Below are 22,635 nucleotides of genomic sequence, written 5' to 3' on the forward strand. Positions count from 1 at the left end.
AAAAAAAAGGAGAGAGGGAAACAAATCATAAGGCACTCTCAACTATAGAGAACAAACTGAGGGTTGATGGAGGGAAGTGGGTGGGGTGATGGGTATTAAAGAGGGCACTTGTGATGAGCACTGGCTGTGGTATGTAAGTTATGAATCACTGAATTCTACTCCAGAAACCAATATTGCATTATATATTAACTAACTAAAATTTAAATTAAAAAAAAAGAATACTTGGGTTCCTCAAAAGGCTAAACAAGAGTTACCATATGACGCACCAACTCTTTTCCTAAGTATATACCCAAGAAAAATGAAAACATATGTCCACATAAAAACTTCCATATGAATGTGGAAATAACCCAAATAACTGTCAAATGATAAATAGATAAAATATAGTATATCCACAATGAAATATTAATTGGCAATAGAAAGGAATGAAATAGTGATACATGCTATAACATGGAAGAACCTCGAAAGCATCATGCTAAGTGAAAGAAACCAGTCACAAATGATCACATACTACATGATTCTGTTTATATGAAATGTTCAAGGAAGGCAAATCTGTAGAGACAGAAAGTAGATTAGTGTTTGCCTTGGGCTGTAGGAAGGTTGGGGAGACTGGAGAGTCACTGCTAATGAGTACTGAGTTTCTTTTTGGGATGATAAAAATGTTTTAGTTGATTGTGATAATGATTGCATGACTCTGTGAATACAGTAAAAGCTCAATTGTATACTAAATGGGTGAATTGTATGGTATGTGAATTATATGTCCATAAAGCTGGTATTAGTTAAAAAAAAAAAAAGACTATTTGAAGCTCATGTTGATAAGCTGCTATTTGACTTAATGCATTCTCTACTGAAATTTTAAAGCCAGTAGTGTCAATTTCAGCCTCTATATCCAAGACTGAATGCAGAATGTTCCTAGAATGACCTTTCATGTGTCAGTTATCAAAGCCTCAAGAACGGACCTGTGTAGTTAATTTTGCATCTGTGTGTATGTGTGTGCTTGTGTACACATTTATATAAACTTGCTAACGCTATATTAATTTGGCTTGGGAACTGAACGGGTTTATCCAAGATTATAAGTTCCTAAGTACTTATCAGACTTGTTCTACAACTTCATTCCAACGGTCATGTGACTAGCTAGATTTTTATAATGGAGGGATTTAATAAACAAATATAAGCCTGAGATTCTAAACCACATAAACTGTTCACTCTCTTCTACTGATTCTGCTTCCTACATATCTTCTCCCTATTCCACTATCATCTTAGTACAATCTTTTTTTTTTTTAAAGATTTTTTTTTTTAATTTATTTATTCGACAGAGATAGAGACAGCCAGCGAGAGAGGGAACACAAGCAGGGGGAGTGGGAGAGGAAGAAGCAGGCTCAGTGCGGAAGAGCCTGATGTGGGGCTCGATCCCATAACGCTGGGATCACGCCCTGAGCCGAAGGCAGACGCTAAACCGCTGTGCCACCCAGGCGCCCCCATCTTAGTACAATCTTAAATCAATTCTTACTGAAAATACTGCAAGAGCCTTCCCTAAGAGGTCTATTTCTTTTTTCCCCAATCCTCCTCCACATAGCTATAGTAATCCTACTACAAAAACAGTAATCGTTTTAATACAAAAATCTGATCCTGCCACTTCCCTACTTAAAATTCTTTCAGTATCTCTGCATCTTATGTATGATAATATTTCTCACCAATTGTCAATTTAAAAAAATGAAAAAGAAACTTAAGACATAGGAAAAAAGCTCTATTTATTATAAATTTTTTAATGTAGAAATAACTTTAAGTCTTCATAAATACGTGTGTCAATAACTAAACAAAATGCTTATCCATTTTCAATTTCTGAAGTGGAAAAATGTTATCCAGCAAGGTCTACACATTTCCTTTACCACTCCAAACTCAATAACAAATATTAAGAACCTATAAGAGGGACAGTTAGACATACATTTGTCAATCATGATCTTGATTTTGAACCCACTCTCCTGTTTCTATTCGATTCTACTCTGGCTCTCTCACTTCTATCAACTTTTCACTCTCCCTCATTTTTTTGATTTGATGGTTCCATTTATTGTTTCTATAAAACCCTAGATTCCCTTGAGATCTATTTTAATGCCGTGAACTAATTCCAATGTTTCTGGCTGCTCTGTGGGACAGTTCCCATATCCTTGTTAAAGTTAGTACAAAATAGTCTTTATCCTGCACTCCAAGTCTTTGATCAGTTAACCCAATTCCACTACCATTATAGTAGAAAAAAATTACTTCATCCTTACATAGAAGCAGCCCCTGTTGTAAGTGTGAATATCAACTTCTTCAATACGATCTTTCTTGGTCTTCTGTAATTCTATACTTAGAAGCAAAAGTTTTATCATCGTTTATGCTTTGTTTTTTTAAAGATTGTATTTATTTATTTATTTGACAGAGAGAGACAGCCAGCAAGAGAGGGAACACAAGCAGAGGGAGTGGGAGAGGAAGAAGCAGGCTCCCAGCAGAGGAGCCCAATGTGGGACTAGATCCCAGAATGCTGGGATCACGCCCTGAGCCGAAGGCAGGCACTTAATGACTGCGCCACCCAGGCGCCCCCGTTTATGCTTTCTTATCCATCTAAAGAACTGTAATTATTTTAGCTGATTATAGATCTTCTCAATAAATACCAGAAAGGTGTAACAGTAACATATATAATAACCAACCACATCTCATCTTCACATCCCCAAATAAAAGAGCAAAATAACAAGGAAGAGCACTTGGAGTAAGGAGGTCTGGCTTCCACTTCCAGCTATGGTACTAATTAATAGCATCTGACACTGGGCAATTTAATTTAGCATCTCTAACTATAGTTTTCCCAAATGCTTTGGACTCTACTTTTGAAAATACATTGGTAATGCTTTTTTTAAACATTCTCCTGCAAGTTTAGTTCAGAATGGTCAAATGTCCCAACATTGCCTTCTTCATGAGGCCTTTCCTGGCCACTTTATTTAAAAATCACCACCACATCACCAATACCACTTCTCCTTAGCGCTTATTACAATGTAAAATATATTTTATCCATCTAAAATATACCATCTACTCTATATTTTATTTTTCTATTTATTGTCTGACTCCCCATAAGAGTTCTTACTATATAATGTTCACTATGGTATCTTCAAAGTCCTAGAACAGTCCTAGCATTTAGAATATGTTCAATGAATATTTGTTGAATGAATAAATGAACAGATATCTAAAAAGATTGACAAATTGGGGACCTATTTAATTCCAAAAAGTCATGAACCTTAGAGAGTAAATCAGAAAATATCTTCAAAAAGCTTTTACAAACTAAGCAAATTGAATAAAATAAACCAATGTTTTATACTTTACTTTAACTTCTTCTAAATATACTGTGAACTTGATAATTAAAGCAAAAGCATTACTCTTGAATAGTACATTTATCCTATCATTCAAAAAACCTAACTTGTAAAGTTCAAAGTACAGATTCTTCTGTTGGTACTTAGGCCTCTTCGTTGTTTTTTTTTTTTAAAGATTTTATTTACTTATTTGACAGAGACAGCCAGCGAGAGAGGGAACACAAGTAGGGGGAGTGGGAAAGGAAGAAGCAGGCTCCCAGCAGAGAAGCCTGATGTGGGGCTCGATCCCCGAACGCTGGGATCACGCCCTGAGCCGAAGGCAGACGCTTAACGACTGTGCCACCCAGGCACCCCAGGCCTCTTCATTTTTTTAAAAAGACTTTATTCATTTGAGAGAGAGAGAGACAGAGCACGAGCAGGGGAAGAGGCAGAGGGAGGGGGAGAAGCAGACTCCCTGCTGGGCCGGGAGTCTGATGTGGGGCTTGATCCCAGGACCTGGAGATCACGACCTGAGTCAAAGGTAGACGCTTAACCATCTGAGCTACCCAGGCGTCCCTTCTTTTCATTGTAATAAACTGCTGAACCCTAAAAATTTAACTTGCCATTCTAGTGATCTATTTGTGCCAATCAACTCTTTTACATTATTTACATCAAACTTCTCAAATTCATTACAGGAAAGGAGTTAGGATTCCTAGTTCCCCAGTGTTAGCTAATTTCATTTTACTTAAAACATAGCAAGAGCCTGAGGTCTGTTCAGTCACACTCGGTTTATGAGTCTCATATTGAACACCTCTCTCTTAAGACATATATTAGAGTCCCACTGAAGACAGATAAATGAGATTCCATTCTGCTTATACAGCAAAATAATTTTTATATAAATATGAAATATTATCCACAAATACATAAAAGTGAAGGTCCAGAACATTACTCTAGGAAAGTTTCACATGAATTAATTTGGTTCTGCTATGCAATCTGTACATGTAGCATATATTTTAAACAAAGATGCAGAGAACAATTATGTTTTAAAATCTGCCTTAGTAAATAGAACTTGATTAGCAAAGCTACATGTTTACTATATAATCACAATCAATTCACTTTGAATATTGATGGACAGGAATAACATTATGAAAATGACTTAAACAATATCCTCAGATAAAAGTAGTAAGCTGACTACAATGGAAGTACTCATCCACTTGAAGAAAATTTGACCAATAAAAATCTTAAGTTAGAATCTAGTGAAACAAACAAGTGTATGATTTATTTCACAATAGAAAAGAATTCCAGTACAGTGCCTTTACTTATTAGGTTTTCAAATATTTACTATTAAATGAATTCTTTGTAACTTAAGAGTTTTACCTAGACTTCCTTTAATGCAATGGTTCTCAACCCTGGCTATATATTAGAAATACCTGGGGAGCTTAAAAATATTTATACTTATGTCAAGGCCCAACTTCAGACCAGTTATATCAGAGTCTCTAGGGATAGGGGCTATGCATTAACAGTTCTGGAACACTCTAGGAGATTTTAACGGGCAACCAGAGTTGAAATCCATTGCCGTAGTGCTTTAAAAAGCTTCAGTTCAACATTGCTAAATTCTATCAATTTTGAGTTTCAAATGAAAATAATAATCAACTAGTGCTCACCGAACTGTTGGCCTGATATATAATATAAAGGATGCTAAAATGAAAAGAAAAAAAAACGGTCTGCTAGACTGAGGTGGGAGAAGGGATTAAGACGAGCACAAGAGGAGTAGGAAAATACATAGACAGCATAGATGAGAAGATCCCATGACAGAACAGGAAAAAAACAGAGTTAATCTTAATGTCCAAAACCTAGGTGGGAAAATTAATAAAACACAGAGACAAATTCATACAAATAATAGCAGATAAATGTAAAGAGAGCTTCTACACACTAGAACTGACAACCAACAACTTGAAAAACAATTGTTAATGAAGGATCTGAATAGGTTACATGTGCATAAGCTAACTGTACATTACAGACTGTCTATCTTGCATCCGAGTGAGCATTCAAGGTGGTTGGTAACAAGGGCAAGTGTAAGAACTCTCAGTCATCCTCCTGTCTTAACAAGGACAGAGAAATCTGAACCAAAGATCTCTACTTTCTAAGAGTCTTCGGTCGCTTCCCAAAGAACTTTTATAAGGGCTGCTGTAAGTAGATTGTTTAAACCAAGGTTTACATATACAGTAAGCACGATGAAAGGAAGAAGGGGTAAAAGGACTGCCACACCTCCAGAAAAGTTTCTACAAGGACACGTGACTACTTGGGTAAGGCTCTCCAGCCAGCCATGAATCCCTTACCAGGTAAAATGGTCTATCACTTCTTGAGGCTCTACATTACTAAGGGTAGAAATGGACTCAGTACTCTCAAGTATTTATCTTTGACCCCAAAAGGAGGGAGCCAGCATGATGAGAGCAGAAGTGGACACAGCAATGGAATCTATCGTCCCAGCTATTCAGGATATTTGAATTGTAATATGCCGCATTGGATAACTGAATACCCACAGAGCTCAGCTTCGGTATCATGTCTAAGGAATGATTAATAAAATAAACAGATTAGAACAAACTGATCCTACTTAGGAAATAAAGACTTTAGAAAAGCTTTCAGAGAGAAATGATGTAGATTTCTATTAACTATTATTAGATGAAAAAATCTCCTGGTACGTGGGCAATAATTCCACAAAATAAAACTAAGCAGGCCTGGTTGAAGAAACACCCCAAACACTGAAGAATACTTTTAATACTTTGGCTGTAGCTTAGAAAAGAGGGCCTGCCTTTCAGGAACTGTAGATCTATTATAATACAGGGCCAGCAAGGAAAACATCATTACCACCAATGTCTTGCTCTCCTTTTCCGAATTTTTGACATCCTTTTGGGGTCAAAGATAAATAATTGGGAGTACTGAGTCCATTTCCACCCTCAATAAGTTGCTTCCTAGGGTATAAGGAAGATAAGAAAAAGAAAAGGAAAAAATAATGAGGTAGGTGAAAGAATCTAACGATTAAGAAAAAATATCCAAAGAGCTAAGAGTCCAACAGTTGGCACTATTAGTAGGAATGACAAATAATCCATCACTCACACACAAGCCACCCTGCTTGATATCAGGTACAATACCTTGCAGGATAAGCCAACAGAGAAGTAGTGGTGTCCATAATAAGATAACTAAACTATGGTAATAAAAATTAAAGATTCATGAGGCCCTCAAATAGAGTTTCAAATAATAAGAAAAGATGAAAGGTGGTAGATGGCCATCAAAGAAAATCTGGATGGCAGCAAAGGAGATCTTGAGGTTTGCAAGGACAACAACAACAACAAAAAAAAAAAAAAAAAAAAAANAAAAGAGAGAGAGAGATTTGCCTCCAAAATGTAGCCTGATATATTGAGGAAATCCAAAACCTGGAGAAATGTGCTATGAAATCTAGAGAAAATTTAGGCAACAGATCAATGCTGACTCTGTAACTAAATTCACTACAATAGAGTAAGGAGGTTAAAGAAATTCGGGACATTCTTAGAAGATAAAAAGGAAGACCTGGGAAGAACAATAGGCAAACAAAGACACACGTCCACATCTGGTGGTATTCTTGAAAAGGCCACTGTTGGCACAAACACACCTTAAACACCACTCTATCCAGTATATCAGGATACTAAGATACCAGGAATCAAATGAGATCTAGGATTTACTTATGCTTCCTACCATGTGATAACTAATCTTCTAAATTGAATAAAATAATTAAAAGAAGAAAAATGAGAAGGGACAAAAGATAACAATTAGTTATACTAAAGGTACAAATACTTTTATTTATTTTTTTAAGGGATTTTTTTTAGATTTTATTTATTTATTTATTTACTTATTTATTTATTTATTTATTTTTATTATTTGTCAGAGAGAGAGAGCGCACAAGCAGGGGGAGTGGCAGGCAGAGAGAGAAGCAGACTCTCCACTGAACAAGGAGACTGGTGCAGGACTCATGACCTGAGCGAAAGGCAGGCGCTTAACCGACTGAGCCACCCAGGTGTCCCTAAAGGTACAAATATTTTTAAAGAAACTTAAGGGGAGCCTGGGTGGCTCAGTCAGTTAAGCGTCTGCCTTTGGCTCAGGTCATGATCCCAGGGTCTTGAGATCCAGCCCCATATCTGGGTTCCCTGCTCACTGGGGAGTCTTCCTCTCCCTCTCCCTTTGCCCCTCCCCCTGGTTTGTGCTCTTCCTCTCTCTCTCTAAGAAAATCTTAAAAAACAAAAAACAAAACCTAAGACTTTGAAAAAGTGAGGTTCAAAAGGGACCAAATGGTTTCTAACTGGAAGTAGAGGGATTTTGAAATAGAAATAATAGCAAGATACATTTGATTTCTACTATGGATGATTACACAGCCTAAAAAAATACATTCCAATCACTAGTTTCAGCAGATAACTTGACATGAAAGCTGACTTTGGTATTTTTTTTACCCTCTTTAAATGTTTTTTTAATTTTTGTTTTATTGTGATAAGAATACTTCATATGAAATCCACCTTCCATTTTTTTTTTTTTAATTAAGGAGGCTCCACGCCCAACATGGGGCTTGAACTCATGACCCTGAGATCAAGAGTCGCCTGCTCTACAGACTGAGTCAGCCAGGCACCCCTGAAGTCTGCCTTCTTAACAAATTTTTTAAGTGTACACTACATTACTGTTGACTCTCAGTATGGTATTGTACAGCAGATCTCTAGAGCTTATTCATCTTGCTTAACTGAAACTTTACGCCCATTGATTAGTAGCTTCCCTTTTCTTCTTCCTGCTACCTCCTGGCAACAATCATTCCACTCTTTGATTCTATAAATCTGACTACTTTAGATACCTTATTTAAGTGGGATCATGCAGCATTTGTCTGTGACTTACTTCACTTAGCATAATGTTCTCAAGTTTCATCTATGTTGTCATATACGGCAGAATTTCCTTCCTTTTAAGGCTGAACCATATTCTTTCATAGTCATATAACTATTTTCTTTATCCATTTATCTGCTGATGAACATTTAGGATGTTTCCACATCTTGGTTATTGTGAGTAGTGTCTAAGGAACCATAGGAGCAGTAATATGTCTTCAAGACCCTGATTTAAATTCTTTTGGATAAATACCCAGAAGTGAGATTGCTGGAGCATATGGTAATTCTATTTTTAATTTCTTGAGGAACCTTTACACTATTTTCCATAGTGGCTGTATCATTTTACATTCTGACAGTGTGCAAGGGTTCCAAATTCCTCATATCTTAGCGAACACTTGTCTTCTGTTTTTTTTGTAACAGACATCCTGAAAGGTATGGAGTGCTATCTTTTTGTGGATTTGATTTGCATTTCTCTGATTAGTGATGCTGAGCATCTTTTTAGTAAGTGTTGGCTGTTTGCATGTCTTGTCTGGAGTAATGTCTGTTCAAGTCCTTAGTCCATTTTTAATCAGGTTATTAGTTATTAGTTTCTTACTATTGAATTATAAGAGTTCCTTATGCAGTTGACCATTGAACAACATGGGAGTTAGGGGGCACTGACCCCCCATGCAGTCAAAAATCTGTGTATAACTTTTGACTCCCCCAAAACTTAACTACTAATAGCCTACTGTTGACCAAAAGTCCTACCAATAATATAGCTGATTAACAGACATTTTGTATATTATATGTATTATATACTGTAGTCTTAAAGAAAATATTAGGAAGAAAACATACATTCACAATGCTGCACTGTATTTATTGAAAAAAAATCCATGTGTAAATGGACCCACACACTTCAAACTTATGTTGTTCAAGGGTCAGCTACATATTTTAAAGATTAACCCATTATCAGATATGTGGTTTGCAAGTATTTTCTCCCATTCCATATATTGCCTTTTCACTCTGCTGTTCCCTTTGCTGTGCAGAAGATTCTTAGCTTGATGTAGTCTTACTCATTTTTGTTTTTGTTGCCTATGCTTTTGGTGACATATCTGTAATAATCATTGCCACGATCAATGTCATGAAGTTTTTCCCCTAAGTTTTATTCTGGGAGTTTTACAGCCTCAGGTCTTACATTTAAGTCTTTAATCCATTTTGGTTGATTCTTGTGTATAGTGTAAAATAAGGGTCCAATTTCATTCTTTTGCATACAGATAAGCAGTTTTACCATTACCACTTACTGAACAGACTAGCTTTTCCTTATTGTGTACCCTTGGCACCCTTTTCAAAGAACAGTTGACTATATATGAATGGACTTATTTCTGGGCTCTCTACTCTGTTTCATTGGTCTACATGTTTGTCTTTATTCCAGTACTATACTGTTTTGATTACTGTAGCTTTATCCATTCATCTGACATTTTGAAATCAGGAAGTGTGATGCCTCCAGCTTTGTTCTTCTTTCTACAGACTGATTTGGCTATTTGTGATCTTTTAGGGTTCCATACGAATTTTAGAATTGCTTTTTTTATTTCTGTAAAAAATGCCATTGAGATTTTGAGAGCGATTACACTGAATCTATAGACCACTTTGAATACTATGGACATTTTAACAATATTGCCTTCTAATCCTCCTCTTTAAATTTTCTGCTTCACTCAGTTTTTGATCCTTTTAAATTCTTTACTTTCTTACCAGCTTAGCAATGTCACATTTAAAATATTTTATCTAATTATTTAATTTTCAGTAGCTTATTCAAAGTATTTAAATCAACCACAACTCTATACTCAATTAAGTACTGTCTTTTTGGTTTTAACCAAGTGGAAATTTTTTCTTCAAAAGCTTTCTCCAAGTTTAACCTTTGTTGATGAATTAGAGACTCCATAATCTCGTTCTCAGTTCACTTATGTGTGGAAAAGACTCAGTAAGTGGGGGTGGGGGAGAGAGAATCTCAAGCATACTTCCTGCAGAGCCTAGAGCCTGCCCCAGGGCTTGATCTCCTGACCCTGAGATCATGACCTGAGCCAAAGTCAAGAGTTGGAACCTTAATTGACTGAGCCATCCAGGTGTCCCCAAACTTTGATGAGAAATTTAAAGGAAGCTTCTGATTAGTCTTCCTTTTATTTCCAGAAACTACTTCTCTGATATCTTAAACAATACTCTTATTAAGGTGACCAATTACATCTGTTATTACTATTTCCATATTGAATCCACAGTGTAATTCACTATTATTTATGTGCTTGTTATATTACATATCCTTCCTAGGGATGTTTGTAATTAGGTCAAAAAGTTTCCTTATTCCATTACTGTGTCCCATTTCCTGGGTTATATGACCTTATCCAGCCAGTGAAATAAGCCTGTCTCTGGCTAATGGTCCCTCATTGATCTAAAAAAGATAGGTAGACACTGTTCTGCTAACTTAGTTACACTGAATTCCAGAATTTATACTTTTAAGAGTCATCTCAAAAATGTCTACTGAAATGCCACTAGTCTTCTCTCTCAAGACTTAAAAATATAAAATGTTAACATAAATGAAGTAAATTAATATAAAATGACTAAAAAAGGTGTATTAGGAGTATTTTCCAGTTAGATGTAAGTAAGAGTGATTTTACTTTATAATGTGAAAAAGGTAACTAAGAAAATCTGAACATTGGGCAGAATTACACTAAAGTTATACTAATTACTTGTGGAAATGGCCATACTTATCCTTTCACAATAGATTCTGAGGAACTGAGAAACAGAAATTTAATGAATATGTTCTATAAAATATTACAGCAAAATTGGAATTACATGCAACCAGAACGTTTAATTATTTTATTAAAATTAACTTTAAGAGGTGGCTTTTTACACATACATGTTTCCTTTCTCTCTTTTCTTTGTCAGGAAAGTATATGTGGGGCACCTGGGTGGCTCAGTCCATTAAGCACCTGCTTTTGGCTCAGGTCATGATCTCAGGGTCCTGGGATGGAGCCCCGCACTGGGCTCCCTGTTCAGTGGGGAGTCTGCTTCTTCCTCTCCCCTGCAGCTGCCCCTGCTTGTGCTCTTCCTCTCTCTCACACAAATAAATTAATTAAATCTTAAAAAAAAAAAGTGTATGTTACATGCTGAAGCCAGTATTCGTTCAGTGTAATCTTTTATGTACTCTATATATAATAGAGTAAAAGTTAATGCTTGATGTAGTACTGTGGAAAACAGATTGGCAGTTCCTCAAAAAGCTACATATAAAATTACCACATGACCTAGCAATCTCACTCCAAGGCACATGCATACACTGAAAAGAATTGAAAGCACTATCTTGAACAGGTATCTCCACATTTAAAAATCCAACAAGAGGGGCGCCTGGGTGGCACAGCGGTTAAGCGTCTGCCTTCGGCTCAGGGTGTGATCCCGGAGTTATGGGATCAAGCCCCACATCAGGCTCCTCCACTATGAGCCTGCTTCTTCCTCTCCCACTCCCCCTGCCTGTGTTCCCTCTCTCGCTGGCCGTCTCTATCTCTGTCGAATAAATAAATAAAATATTTAAAAATAAAGTAAAATAAAATAAAAATCCAACAAGAGATGAATGGATAAATGTGATAGATACATACCTACATATATTTGTCATATTTGTGATAGATAGATAGATAGATAGATAGATAGATAGATAGATAACGGGATATTACTGAGCCTTAAAGAGCAATGAAGTTCCAGTACATGCTGTAACATAGATGAAACTTGAAAACCTTATACTAAGTGAAATAAACCTGACACAGAAGGACAATTATGATATGATTTCACTTACAGGAAATATCTAGAATAGACAAACTGATGGGAATAGAAAGTAGATTCAAGTTTACCAAGGGCTGGGGAAAGGGAGGGAATGGAGAATTAGTGCTTAACGGTTAGAGAGTTTCTCTTTGGGGTGATAAAAAGTTTTGGAAACAGAGAGTGGGGACTATTGTACAACATTATAAATTTAATTAATATGAATGAATGGTTAAATGAAGGAGTGCCTGGGTGGCTCAGTCAGTTAAGCAACCAACTCTTAATCTCCCCTCAGGTAATGATCTCAGGGTTGTGAGCTCAAGCCTTGCCTAGGGCTCTGGGCCCTGCACTCAGTAGGGAGCCTGCGTGAGGTTCTCTCCTTCCCTTGCCTCCCCCGCCATCATGCCCTGGCACTGCTCTCCCTCTCAAAAAATCTTTTTAAAAAAATAGGTAAAGGGTGCCTGGGTGGCTCAGTCAGTTAAATGCCTGCTTTGGGCTCAAGTCATGATCCCAGGGTCCTGGGATCAATCCCCATATCAGCATCCCTGCTCAGTGGGGCACCTGCCTCTCCCCCTCCCCCTCCCCCTGCTTGTGCTCTCTCTCTGTCAAATAAATAAATAAAATCATTAAAAATAAAAAATAAATTAAAAAATAGTTAAAATGGCAACTTTTACATTATATATTTTTCCACAACTTAAAAAACTTAATAATATGGAATACATTGGATTATATACTTTAAATGGGTGAATTATAAATTGTAGTGTGTGAAATATGTTAGTACACGTGTAATGAAAATTAATATTTGAAGTCTTTCTTCAATGCTTGAAGCTCAGATCTCTTTCCCTTTTTCCAGCCTTCCCTGGTCCTCCTAGTGACCCTTCTCTTATTCTCAAATCATAATATTTTACTTGTTTATATTACTCAGCAATTAATCTTATCCTCTTTTCGGCATCACTAGTGTTTTTTAATTACTGTTACACATTTAGTATTTGATTATGCTTCGTTGATAAAACAAGATTAGTTGCTCATATTATCAAATAAAGACCCATATTTAATATTTAGTTTGTACTTTGTTTACCAAACAACATTAGTAGCTCAAATTGTCAAAAGAGGACCCAGTAGCTCTCTGCCATCTTCAAATCTTCAAAAAATAATTCTTCAAATCCTCTTGCACAAATACATAGAGTAAAAACTTTAGTAACAAATGTTAAGAGAATGCAGTCTCAAAAAAAATAATCAGAATACTCATTCTTGGGGCACTCTACAATTAACCAAGGATGTAATAGATTTAGTTCAGTATAATTATTAAAAATAGGCAGGATAATTTTACCAGAAAAATTTCTGACTGACCATTTTTCTTTTTCCCCAAATGAATTAAAAGACACTGTCCAAACAAAAAATAAAACAAAATAGGAGGATAAACAAACATTTAACATATATATTAGTATTTTTTATGCCTAAATAGATATGTTTAGGATAGATACTTCTAATCCTGAATGGAATTAACTAAAATATGAGATTATACAAATAATAAAGTTACAACAGCCAACCAAAATTTGTGTTTACTGAAAAATCTCATTTAGTAATTATAGTGGTCTTAAAATAAATTATACATAAGTATTTGGGGTATAAAATGAAAGAAGACTTTAGAAAAAGAAATAGGAAAGATAAATTTTTTCTGTTCCTTTGAAAAAAATAGCCTAAAAAAATGAGAAGTGTATAAAACAGTGCACTTGGAATAAAGCCATACAGTTATAGAACAGAAATATAAAGACTAGGTAAATTTCCTACTTATGTCCTTAGTACATGCTTAAAATAACCTGTTAGGCTTATAGGCTATTTTAATCCACAGTGGAGTTTTGTTTTGTTTTTAATTGGTACTTTTAAAAATGTGCAAAATGCTTTTTTTTTTAAGTATTTCTTTCCTGAGGAATGTCTGAATGACCTTCTCTTCAGTGTGTTTTTAAAAATATATCATAAATTATATAAATTATATTTTGATCTAAAGGCAAATATTTAAGTTTTTAAAGCATAGCACCATTACCTCAAAAGTAAATCTGTTTCAATGAATAACTATGTTTCTATTCCCTACTGAAGTAGATTGACTTATATTCACTTTTACAGTGAAAATATCCACTGACATCTCAGAGAAGATTGCTTTTCTAGTCAGAAACACAGCTATTTATTGAATTCACCTCCCCAGAAAACAGCCAATAAAGGGAAAGAAACAAAAATGGGTTTCCATCAGATAAATACATGATTTAAACTCATTCTTTATTAATTAAAAAGTCCTCATGCCCTTAATCTCCGAGGTTTTATAATTTACAAGACTCCAACAAGCTCGGATTGTGATTCCCAAGGTCACAGCATATTAGAAAGTGGGATAAAGATGATGATGATAGCAGCTGTAATTTTCTAAGCACGTATTAAGCACTAGGCATGGGGAGAGGGCTAAGAGTGGAGGGACTGTCTATAATAGGTAACTGTACCGAAACTTGTATAGACATTCAAAAAAAACCCCAACAAACGGCTTAACTCTATGATGGAGAATCTATAAGCCTTATGTGCCAAGGGTATCAGTATGTTACAATAAGGATAACAAAAAAAAGACAACTCCCTGGGACCTTAAACAAAAGTTTAAAGTTTTACAAAGTTTAATATACCATATACTTTTAAAATAATGAGCACAGGCAATAGAATTTAAAGATTTAGATTTGAATACAGACCTACCACTTAATATATCAATGACCTCGGGCAATTAAATGTTCTGAAAATTTATCTAGAATAAATTGCTCTTTGAAATAAACAATTTTATTACTTTTAAAAATACTATAACTTTTTAGATGTTTAGATGTTACTCTGTAGTTTGTAAATACATAAAGTAGAAAATGCTAAGACTCATTTAAGTGTATAAAGAATGCTCTTGAATTTCATCATAAGGCACCTCTTTGACCAAGTAAGTCCAATTGATTTTTCAGCTTCAATTTAGATGGTCCCCTGGAAAGCCTTCTCACAATCTCTACTTGCATATCTACTAGACACTTAAAAATCTACCACATCCAAAAACAAAGTCCTGATTGCCTATTTCTATCCCAAAGTTGCTCCATCTAAATACCTTCCCTATCTCACAGCCAATGGCAAAACCATCCTTCCCAGTTTCTCAGCCAAAACCTTAGAGTCAATTTGTCTTCTCTTTCTCTCATATCCCACAACCAATTCATCAAAAAGACTTTTTTGGTTGTACCTTAAAAACATCCAGAATTTGACTATCAAACTTCAGTCACTTAGATTACTCTATGAGCCTTCTAACTAGTGGTCAATGCCTCCCTATATAGTCTATTCTCAACACAGCAACAGGAATAAGCCTCTGAAAGTACAAGCCATATTTACTGATAGCCCTGCAATGGCTCCTTGAAGTTACTATAGGGGTCTATAAAGCCCTACATTATCTGACTCTTTCACCCATTACCTCTGGCAATACGTTCTCTATCCTCCCTTCTCCCTCACCCTGCTCCAATCATACTGGTCTCTGTCCACTACTCTGAACATGCCAGGTATGCTCCTGCCTCAAGCCCTCTGTCTGGAAGGCTCTTCCCAAAGATTTCCACAAAGCTAACCAATCCCTGGGTCTTTGCTCAAGTACCACCTTCTCTATAAATCCTCCCTCAACCTCTGCAAACCATCACCGCCATAGCCTTCTTATTCTGCTCAACTTTTTCTATCCTCCATAAAACTTCAACTGTGCTATATAGTTTATTGATCAGGCTTATTGTTTATCGGCATGCCCACTATCCACTCCACAAGAGCAGAGAGCTTTGAAAGTTTTATTTACTGATATATCCCATGTACCTAGAATAGCACCAAAAATGCAAATAAATATGTCAATAAAAGAAAACATTAGATACTTCCTGTGTTGCCTTTAATATCCCGCACTGACCACTATTGTATCAGTTATCAACTGTACTAAATAGCCTGTTAATTTTCTGTCTTTTCAATTAAACTGTAAGTTTCTTGAAACAAGGAATTTTATGTTACTTTCCCTTAGTAGTGCTGGTACTTCCTTACAGTGCCTGACACCTAGTAAGTACTCTGCATTATTTAATAAATTGATGAATAAAATAAAACTAAATCAAGGTGTAAGCACCTTTACTATCTCCATTTTTATCTTTTTTTTATTATCTTATTATCTTTATTATTTAATTCTCAGGCCCAAGCACAAAGAACTGTAAAAGGGTAAAGGTAAAAGTTTGTATCTCCTACAAGAGAATTAGCCCAGTGATTGTTATATATTAAGCAGTCAATAATTGACATCTATAAGCTAAAATATTCACTAAACATAATCTTTAGAATCTCCTAAAAAGCACCAATGACTTATATTAAAAACTGTTACCTAAAATAATTTTGATAAGCATTTTGCAAAAGAAGGTACCTTACCTCTCTCAATAAAAGTAAAATCATATTTACATTATTCCAGAATATTTTTAAGTATTTCTAGATGTTAGGTTCTAAAACTATCTTTGGTAACTGCCTTCAATGTTTAATAATTTCATAATATGTTTTCTTTTATATAGCCAGGATACCTAATACTAGAGTTTAAAAATCAAATATCTTACTATTTAGATGAACTACACTTATAGGCCTTTAATATATACACACATTCTTCCCTCTCCTCTGAATAATCATATTTCCAGAAATAAGACTTCTGTGAAAAAGATTCAAGTACATTTGTGACTCTTTACTAAATTACCTCCGAGCTTTTCACTTTTCATTTCAGTCATGTATCCAACAATAAGTATTATCTTTTGGTAATGTTATATTAAGAACTAAGCAAAACTAACAATTCTGTACAAATTAAAAGGCCAATTATATAGTGTTCATTTTAAACCCTATTTTCTATTTTAGAATAAAAATAATTTTTCTATTGTTTTATAACAGAAATAATTTTTCTATTATTTCCCTGTCTAGTGTGACTTCTAAATGTTCTCCTACTCAATCTCCTGAGTCAGTTCTCCATTTTATAAAATATTTGTGAAAACTAATTTTCTTTATAGTTTGTACTAACATAAAGAAATAAACAAACATACACACATTTTACTTAACACTCATAGGGACAGTAGACAGGAAAACTGAGGTAAGCAGTTTAAATGATTGTCCCAAGACCACAGATGGCGTGACTGCCAGCTTTAGGATTAAAACTAAGAAGCTCATTATTCCCTTCTTATATTCCGAGTACTTAATACTGTTTTTACATCACAAGGATCTTTTAACTAATTTAAGAACAATAATTTAATTTGATAATTAAAACAATTATCAACAATTATGACAAACTTAGATTTGTGAAATTTATTAAACAAAACCAAAATTACTTTATCCAAATATTCCCTGAAAAAATTAATATGATTTACCACATAAGTTATTTTTTAAATTTTCCTTAGAGTTCCAAGAAAGTGACAGTTTAATATAATTCATCATTTCAATGTCTTTTTTTAAAAGCCAGTTTCTTTAACCAAAATCTACAATGAGTATATGAGATGGTTACCACCAAACAGAAATACTTTGCATTAAAAAAAATTCTCCAAACTTAAAACAGTAGTTTCTACTCTAATTGTAAACTTAAACTTCAGGAAATATTTAGAACAGAATTATCCATGAAAAGACAATGATAAAAAGTAAAGAAAACACCAAATACTATTGCATTTACAAGAGAAAAAGACATACAGTATAACATTAACAGCTTACTGTGGAGAGTGGGTTTAATCAGGAAGTAGCCATTATCCTTTCGATTCAGAGCAGTGACAGCACTCCAAAACAACAAGCCGTGATATTTTTCAGTTAAAAGGAATGAAAGAATACCTACTATTGTGTCCTAGCTTTGCTGACCCCAAAGGTCACCACATGTCTTTTATCAAAAGCTATCATGAAAACATAATCCAAGGAAGCATTTACAACGCTCTATTTGTTGAAACACCTAAAATCTACCTAACACAACCTCTCTCTCTCAGTTACTCACAAAACATGGCTGTCTTATTCAGAGATTAGCAATTATTGTAATGAGATACTGTCGGAGAGGGTCAAATAGTACTTCCTGCAGTTTACACATCTTGATTTCCTGGTAAACAAACTGAAAGGCAGGTGGAGCACTTAGATCACCAGTAAACGTGAACGCTCACGTGACAAAACTAAGCCAGGTAAGGTTGATGTCTCAAGTAATCGTTCTTTTTAACAGACAATAAAGAGTTCTGTCTTTCTTCCCTTTTTTAAGGAGGGTTTATTCCTGAAATGCATAGGCACACAGTTTATAATTAAGGAATGCTTGAAAAATGAATCTGTTTAAGTAGGTTTTAAAAATTACTTCTGGCAAGTAAATTGTAAAAAACGAGGCAATGCCAATGAGATATATTAAAAAAAAAAACAGCTAAAAATAATTGTTCAAAAAACCTGCTAAATATAAGGAAAAATGCTTAAATTTCAACTGCTTCAAAAAGTAGATAAAAGAAGTCTCTGAGTTATAATTAAAGGCCAAAATTAAATTTTAGTCAAAGCATAAGCCTATTTTTATCAGAGCAAGCTCCTGCAAAAATATTGCTTTATAATTTATGTGGCAGTCTTTGAAAAAAACAATCTGTTATATGAATCAAAAAGTTTACAAAACTTGAAGCTATTCCCAGCATCCTTTAAAATTCATATTTCAAAAAGAAAATAAAACTGAACATATTTACTTGTGAGCACCTTTAAAAAAATATCGTTAGTTTGAAGACGAAGTTTTCTTGTCCTTAGTTTTTTTCCCTCAAACTGTTTTTATTTCCGTCTCTGAAATCTGCAGTATAACTGAATGTGAGTTTTTTAGAATTAACTAAGCGTATAAAAGAAACACACATATTCTGTCAAAATGATAAACCAATTCACTACTTGAAAAACATTTAGGAGATTTTTTTTCTTAATCTACAAAACTGCATTTATTTTAATTCTATATAAACTAAGGCCATGTATCAGTGTCTTATTAGGAACATTGTATGCTTTAATTTCAAATCAAAGAGCTTTTAACAACCCTTTTACAATATAATCATATCAAGGCGTTAAATTACATTACTTAAATCATATTTACTCTATTTGTGAAATAAAATTCTAATGTACTGAAATAGAAAACAAAACAAAGCGACAATAAAATTAATAACAACAGAAAGAACACCCAAGTAGAGAAAACTGTGCCAAGAGAACAGAATCTCAGCATAGGTCTCAATACAAACATTATGTGTCATTTCAAAGGAGTGTGTATTCAATATTAAACATTAACACAAGTCGCTAATCACCATCTTTACTACAATGACATGAAATTGACAGCAAATTTTCAGAAAACTATGACTACAGAGTTCCAGTTCCAGTTCCACTTCAGTTCCAGCTGAATTTCTTGGTCAAATGAAATAATTCAAATATTCTATTGTTACCTAGAATGCGAAACAAAGCTCTTATTTCCTTTATAGAAAATTTAAGATATAATTCATATTAAATATGTAGCCTTGACTGCGATTCATATACTAAAACAAAACTAAATTTTAAATTAGAAAATTATTATTTCAGTTATTTCAAAGATTCATGACTATCTTAGTTTCCCATAATACGTCAAATTTAGAGGATAATAAAATAAAAACATAAAGGTAAAGAAAATAAATTTGCAATTTCGTTTTATTCAAGGTGGCTTTTATCAACAATCGGCAAGTTTTGGTGTTAAGAGTTTATAATTGGGCTGAAGGGGCTGGGTCAAAAACCAGGGTAATATATATGGTACCCTGTGAATTAGAAAAAGACCCCCTCTGAGTTGCCATATGAGAAAAAGACACCTTTTCTTCCTCTAGGATATATTTCAGCCCTACTTGTTCTCTCAAGTCAGGCACTCTTGTATTGGTCATACCCAGCACAGTGAACTATACCTGGTAGCTCTGTACTGGCAAAAAGCTTCAAAAGGGATTCCCCTGCCCCATGGCAAGTCTAAGAAACCACAGAGGAGATTAGTCACCCATGACTTAAGAACTTCATACAAAAAGAAGAGAGGGGGCAGGGGAGGGGACAGGAGGAAGAAAGATTCCTGCTTTTATTGCTTGTCTTCTGCTGGCAATAAATAAGCTTTACATGGTTATTTATAGCCCATTTTATTCCAAAATAATTTAATGTGACTTGGAGAAATATGAATAGTAGAACAGATGCTTTCAAAATATAAATTAATATGAATAAAGGGAAAATAAGGGTAAGCAAGAAAGATGAAACACAAGGTAAACTTGAAACAGAAATACCTATCATAAGGCGTTGGCTTAGATATAGGTAGTTCAGCTCTGAGCTTCCTAGCAATAAAAGTAAAGTGGGAAACAAGATCAAATTACAAAATTTTAGTGGCGCCTGGGTGGCTCCCTCTGTTAAGCATCTGCCTTCGGCTCAGGTCATGATCTCAGGTTCCTGGGATCCAGCCCCACTGGGCTCCCTGTTCAGTGGAGAGCCGCTTCTCCCTCTCCCTCTGCCCCTACCCACTGCCCCACCCCCTGCTGCTCCTGCTCTCTCTCTTGCTCCATCTCAAATAAGTAAAAATCTAAAAAAAAAAAAAAAACAAATTACAAAATTTTAATTCTCTGTAAGATGTGTTACAAACAAGCACCAAAGCTTTTCCTAGTACTTAGAATTGAGAGAAATTTCTTTTATACTTTTCAATAATGTAACACTGGACAATACAATAATTTTTCAACAGCATCTTTACAGAAATTAAAGAACAAATTTCATATGAAAATTTCTTTTAACATTTCCTCAGCACAAGCTGAGGTGATAACTAATGAAAAGTTACCCAGAAAATAAGCCATTTGTTAGGAAAGCTTCTGTAATTTATCTAATCTGGGTTTTTAAATAAACACTAACAATAATCCTCAGGATCTTTTGTTAAATTCACAGTCCACTTTCATATTCCTAATTCATACTTCATTTTCTAAATTCAGGTTCTTTTGCTGGATGAGTAAGTAAAAATGGACATGCAAGCTGTAAGTGTTTTCCAGAGCAGATGAAAGAGAAGACAACACTGGCAGTTAGGTAAGTCTAGACACTTAAAAAGGAACTTCTCTTTTTTAGTTAAAACAGTTCCTCTCTTCTTTGTTAGGGGCTTTCTATAATCCTGCTAGCTCCAACAGCCTGAAAACCCGATCTATGATGACTATTATTCCTCTTCAGTTTGGTATTTCTTACTATAGTAAAGAAATCTGACTTAGGGTTTCTAGGCTGCTATGTTCTCATCCAGTCTGCAACAATTTAGATTGATTTTACAGCATGAATCTTTACATACTTTTATAGCATTTGCTTTTTATGTTATTGGTGGGGGGAAAGACAGTTTTAAAATTAATATAAACAGAATCTCTCTCATTTTATTATACAAGAAAATAGGTTGGCAAAGGTAGCATCTCACTATACCATATATGTGGACTGAATACTACTACTAAAATTCAGCAACGCTACAACCTGATTTTCACATGTGGCAAATAAGTAGGAGCAAATCCTGTCTTCCATTGTAGCTGGGTTGGTCGCTTCTCTGTCTCCCAAAGATGCCAAGTTTATGTTCTGTTTCCCATCACTTCTCCATCTCATTATCCCTTTAGGTCTTACCACTTTCAGGATGCTCCTCTCTCAGAGCCTATTTGGGCCCATAAAACCTTCTTTCTCTACCTGATTTAGCTTTATATTATTCTCTAATTATTTTAGGGATCTCCCTTACTAGATTTTGAAATTCTTCATTTTATATTACTCACTCTGAATCACAAAATGCAAACACCATAAGTACAAATTAACTTATGCATTAATAAACTGCTGTACATATTTATCACAGCTCATGTTTGTTCAACATGACCAGGATATTTATTAGGATTGCACTGAGTGAGCCAGACACCAATTTTTACCATACAGGTAATTTATTTTTTCTTTCTTTCTTTCTTTCCTTTCCTTTATTTATTTATTTATTTATTTATTTATTTTAAAGATTTTATTTATTCGACAGAGATAGAGACAGCCAGCGAGAGAGGGAACACAAGCAGGGGAGTGGGAGAGGAAGAAGCAGGCTCATAGCAGAGGAGCCTGACGTGGGGCCTCGATCCCATAACGCCAGGATCACGCCCTGAGCCGAAGGCAGACGCTTAACCGCTGTGCCACCCAGGCGCCCCTATTTTTTTTATTTTTTTTGAGAAAGAGAGAGCGGCAGGGCGGGGTGGTACAGAGTGGGAGAGGGAGAGAGAGAATCTTAAACAGGCTCCATGCCCAGCACAGAGCCCAGTGTGGGGCTCCATCTCACAACCCTGAGATCACATCCTGAGCCGAAATACAGAGTCAGATGCCTAACTGAGCCACCCAGGCACCCCATCCATATACGTAATTTCTAAATGTTGGATAGAATCAACCCATATTAAATCAAACCTTAGGCTTTTCTACTTTCAAGATGGCCAAAAGAATTTTAATTGTAAGTACAACTTTTGAGAACACTACCAAAAACCAAACAGATTTTATATGACTGTCAGACCTCAAAATGACCAAAATTGAATAACAACTGTGTCCATTTTTGAACTCATATATGTAACCCAAAGGGTCATGCAGCCTACTCCCTTATTAAATGAACTTTCCCAATGTGTAGC

The 22,635-nt window shown here is 35.0% G+C and overlaps 1 protein-coding gene across 22 annotated transcripts in view; it reads right to left on the minus strand.

The window, feature by feature from the left end:
• Positions 1–22,635, minus strand: part of BAZ2B (bromodomain adjacent to zinc finger domain 2B) — a 395,156-nt gene that overhangs the window by 159,876 nt on the left and 212,645 nt on the right. The window contains exon 1 of one of the 22 annotated variants that reach the window (XM_019805991.2): positions 17,844–18,289. The exons of 18 other annotated variants lie outside the window; for them this stretch is intronic. Coding sequence is in view for 1 of the 4 variants with exons in the window: in XM_034643305.1 (XP_034499196.1) it covers positions 17,705–17,714 (10 nt within the window). In the remaining 3 variants the exon portion in view is untranslated. Of the gene's footprint in view, positions 1–6,182; positions 6,287–17,704; positions 18,290–22,635 lie in introns of those variants that run through there. 3 more of the 22 variants (XM_011232385.3, XM_034643305.1, XM_034643334.1) reach the window with 3 other exon arrangements.

Source organism: Ailuropoda melanoleuca, chromosome 2 (genome assembly GCF_002007445.2).
Source record: "Ailuropoda melanoleuca isolate Jingjing chromosome 2, ASM200744v2, whole genome shotgun sequence".
Lineage (NCBI taxonomy): Eukaryota > Metazoa > Chordata > Mammalia > Carnivora > Ursidae > Ailuropoda > Ailuropoda melanoleuca.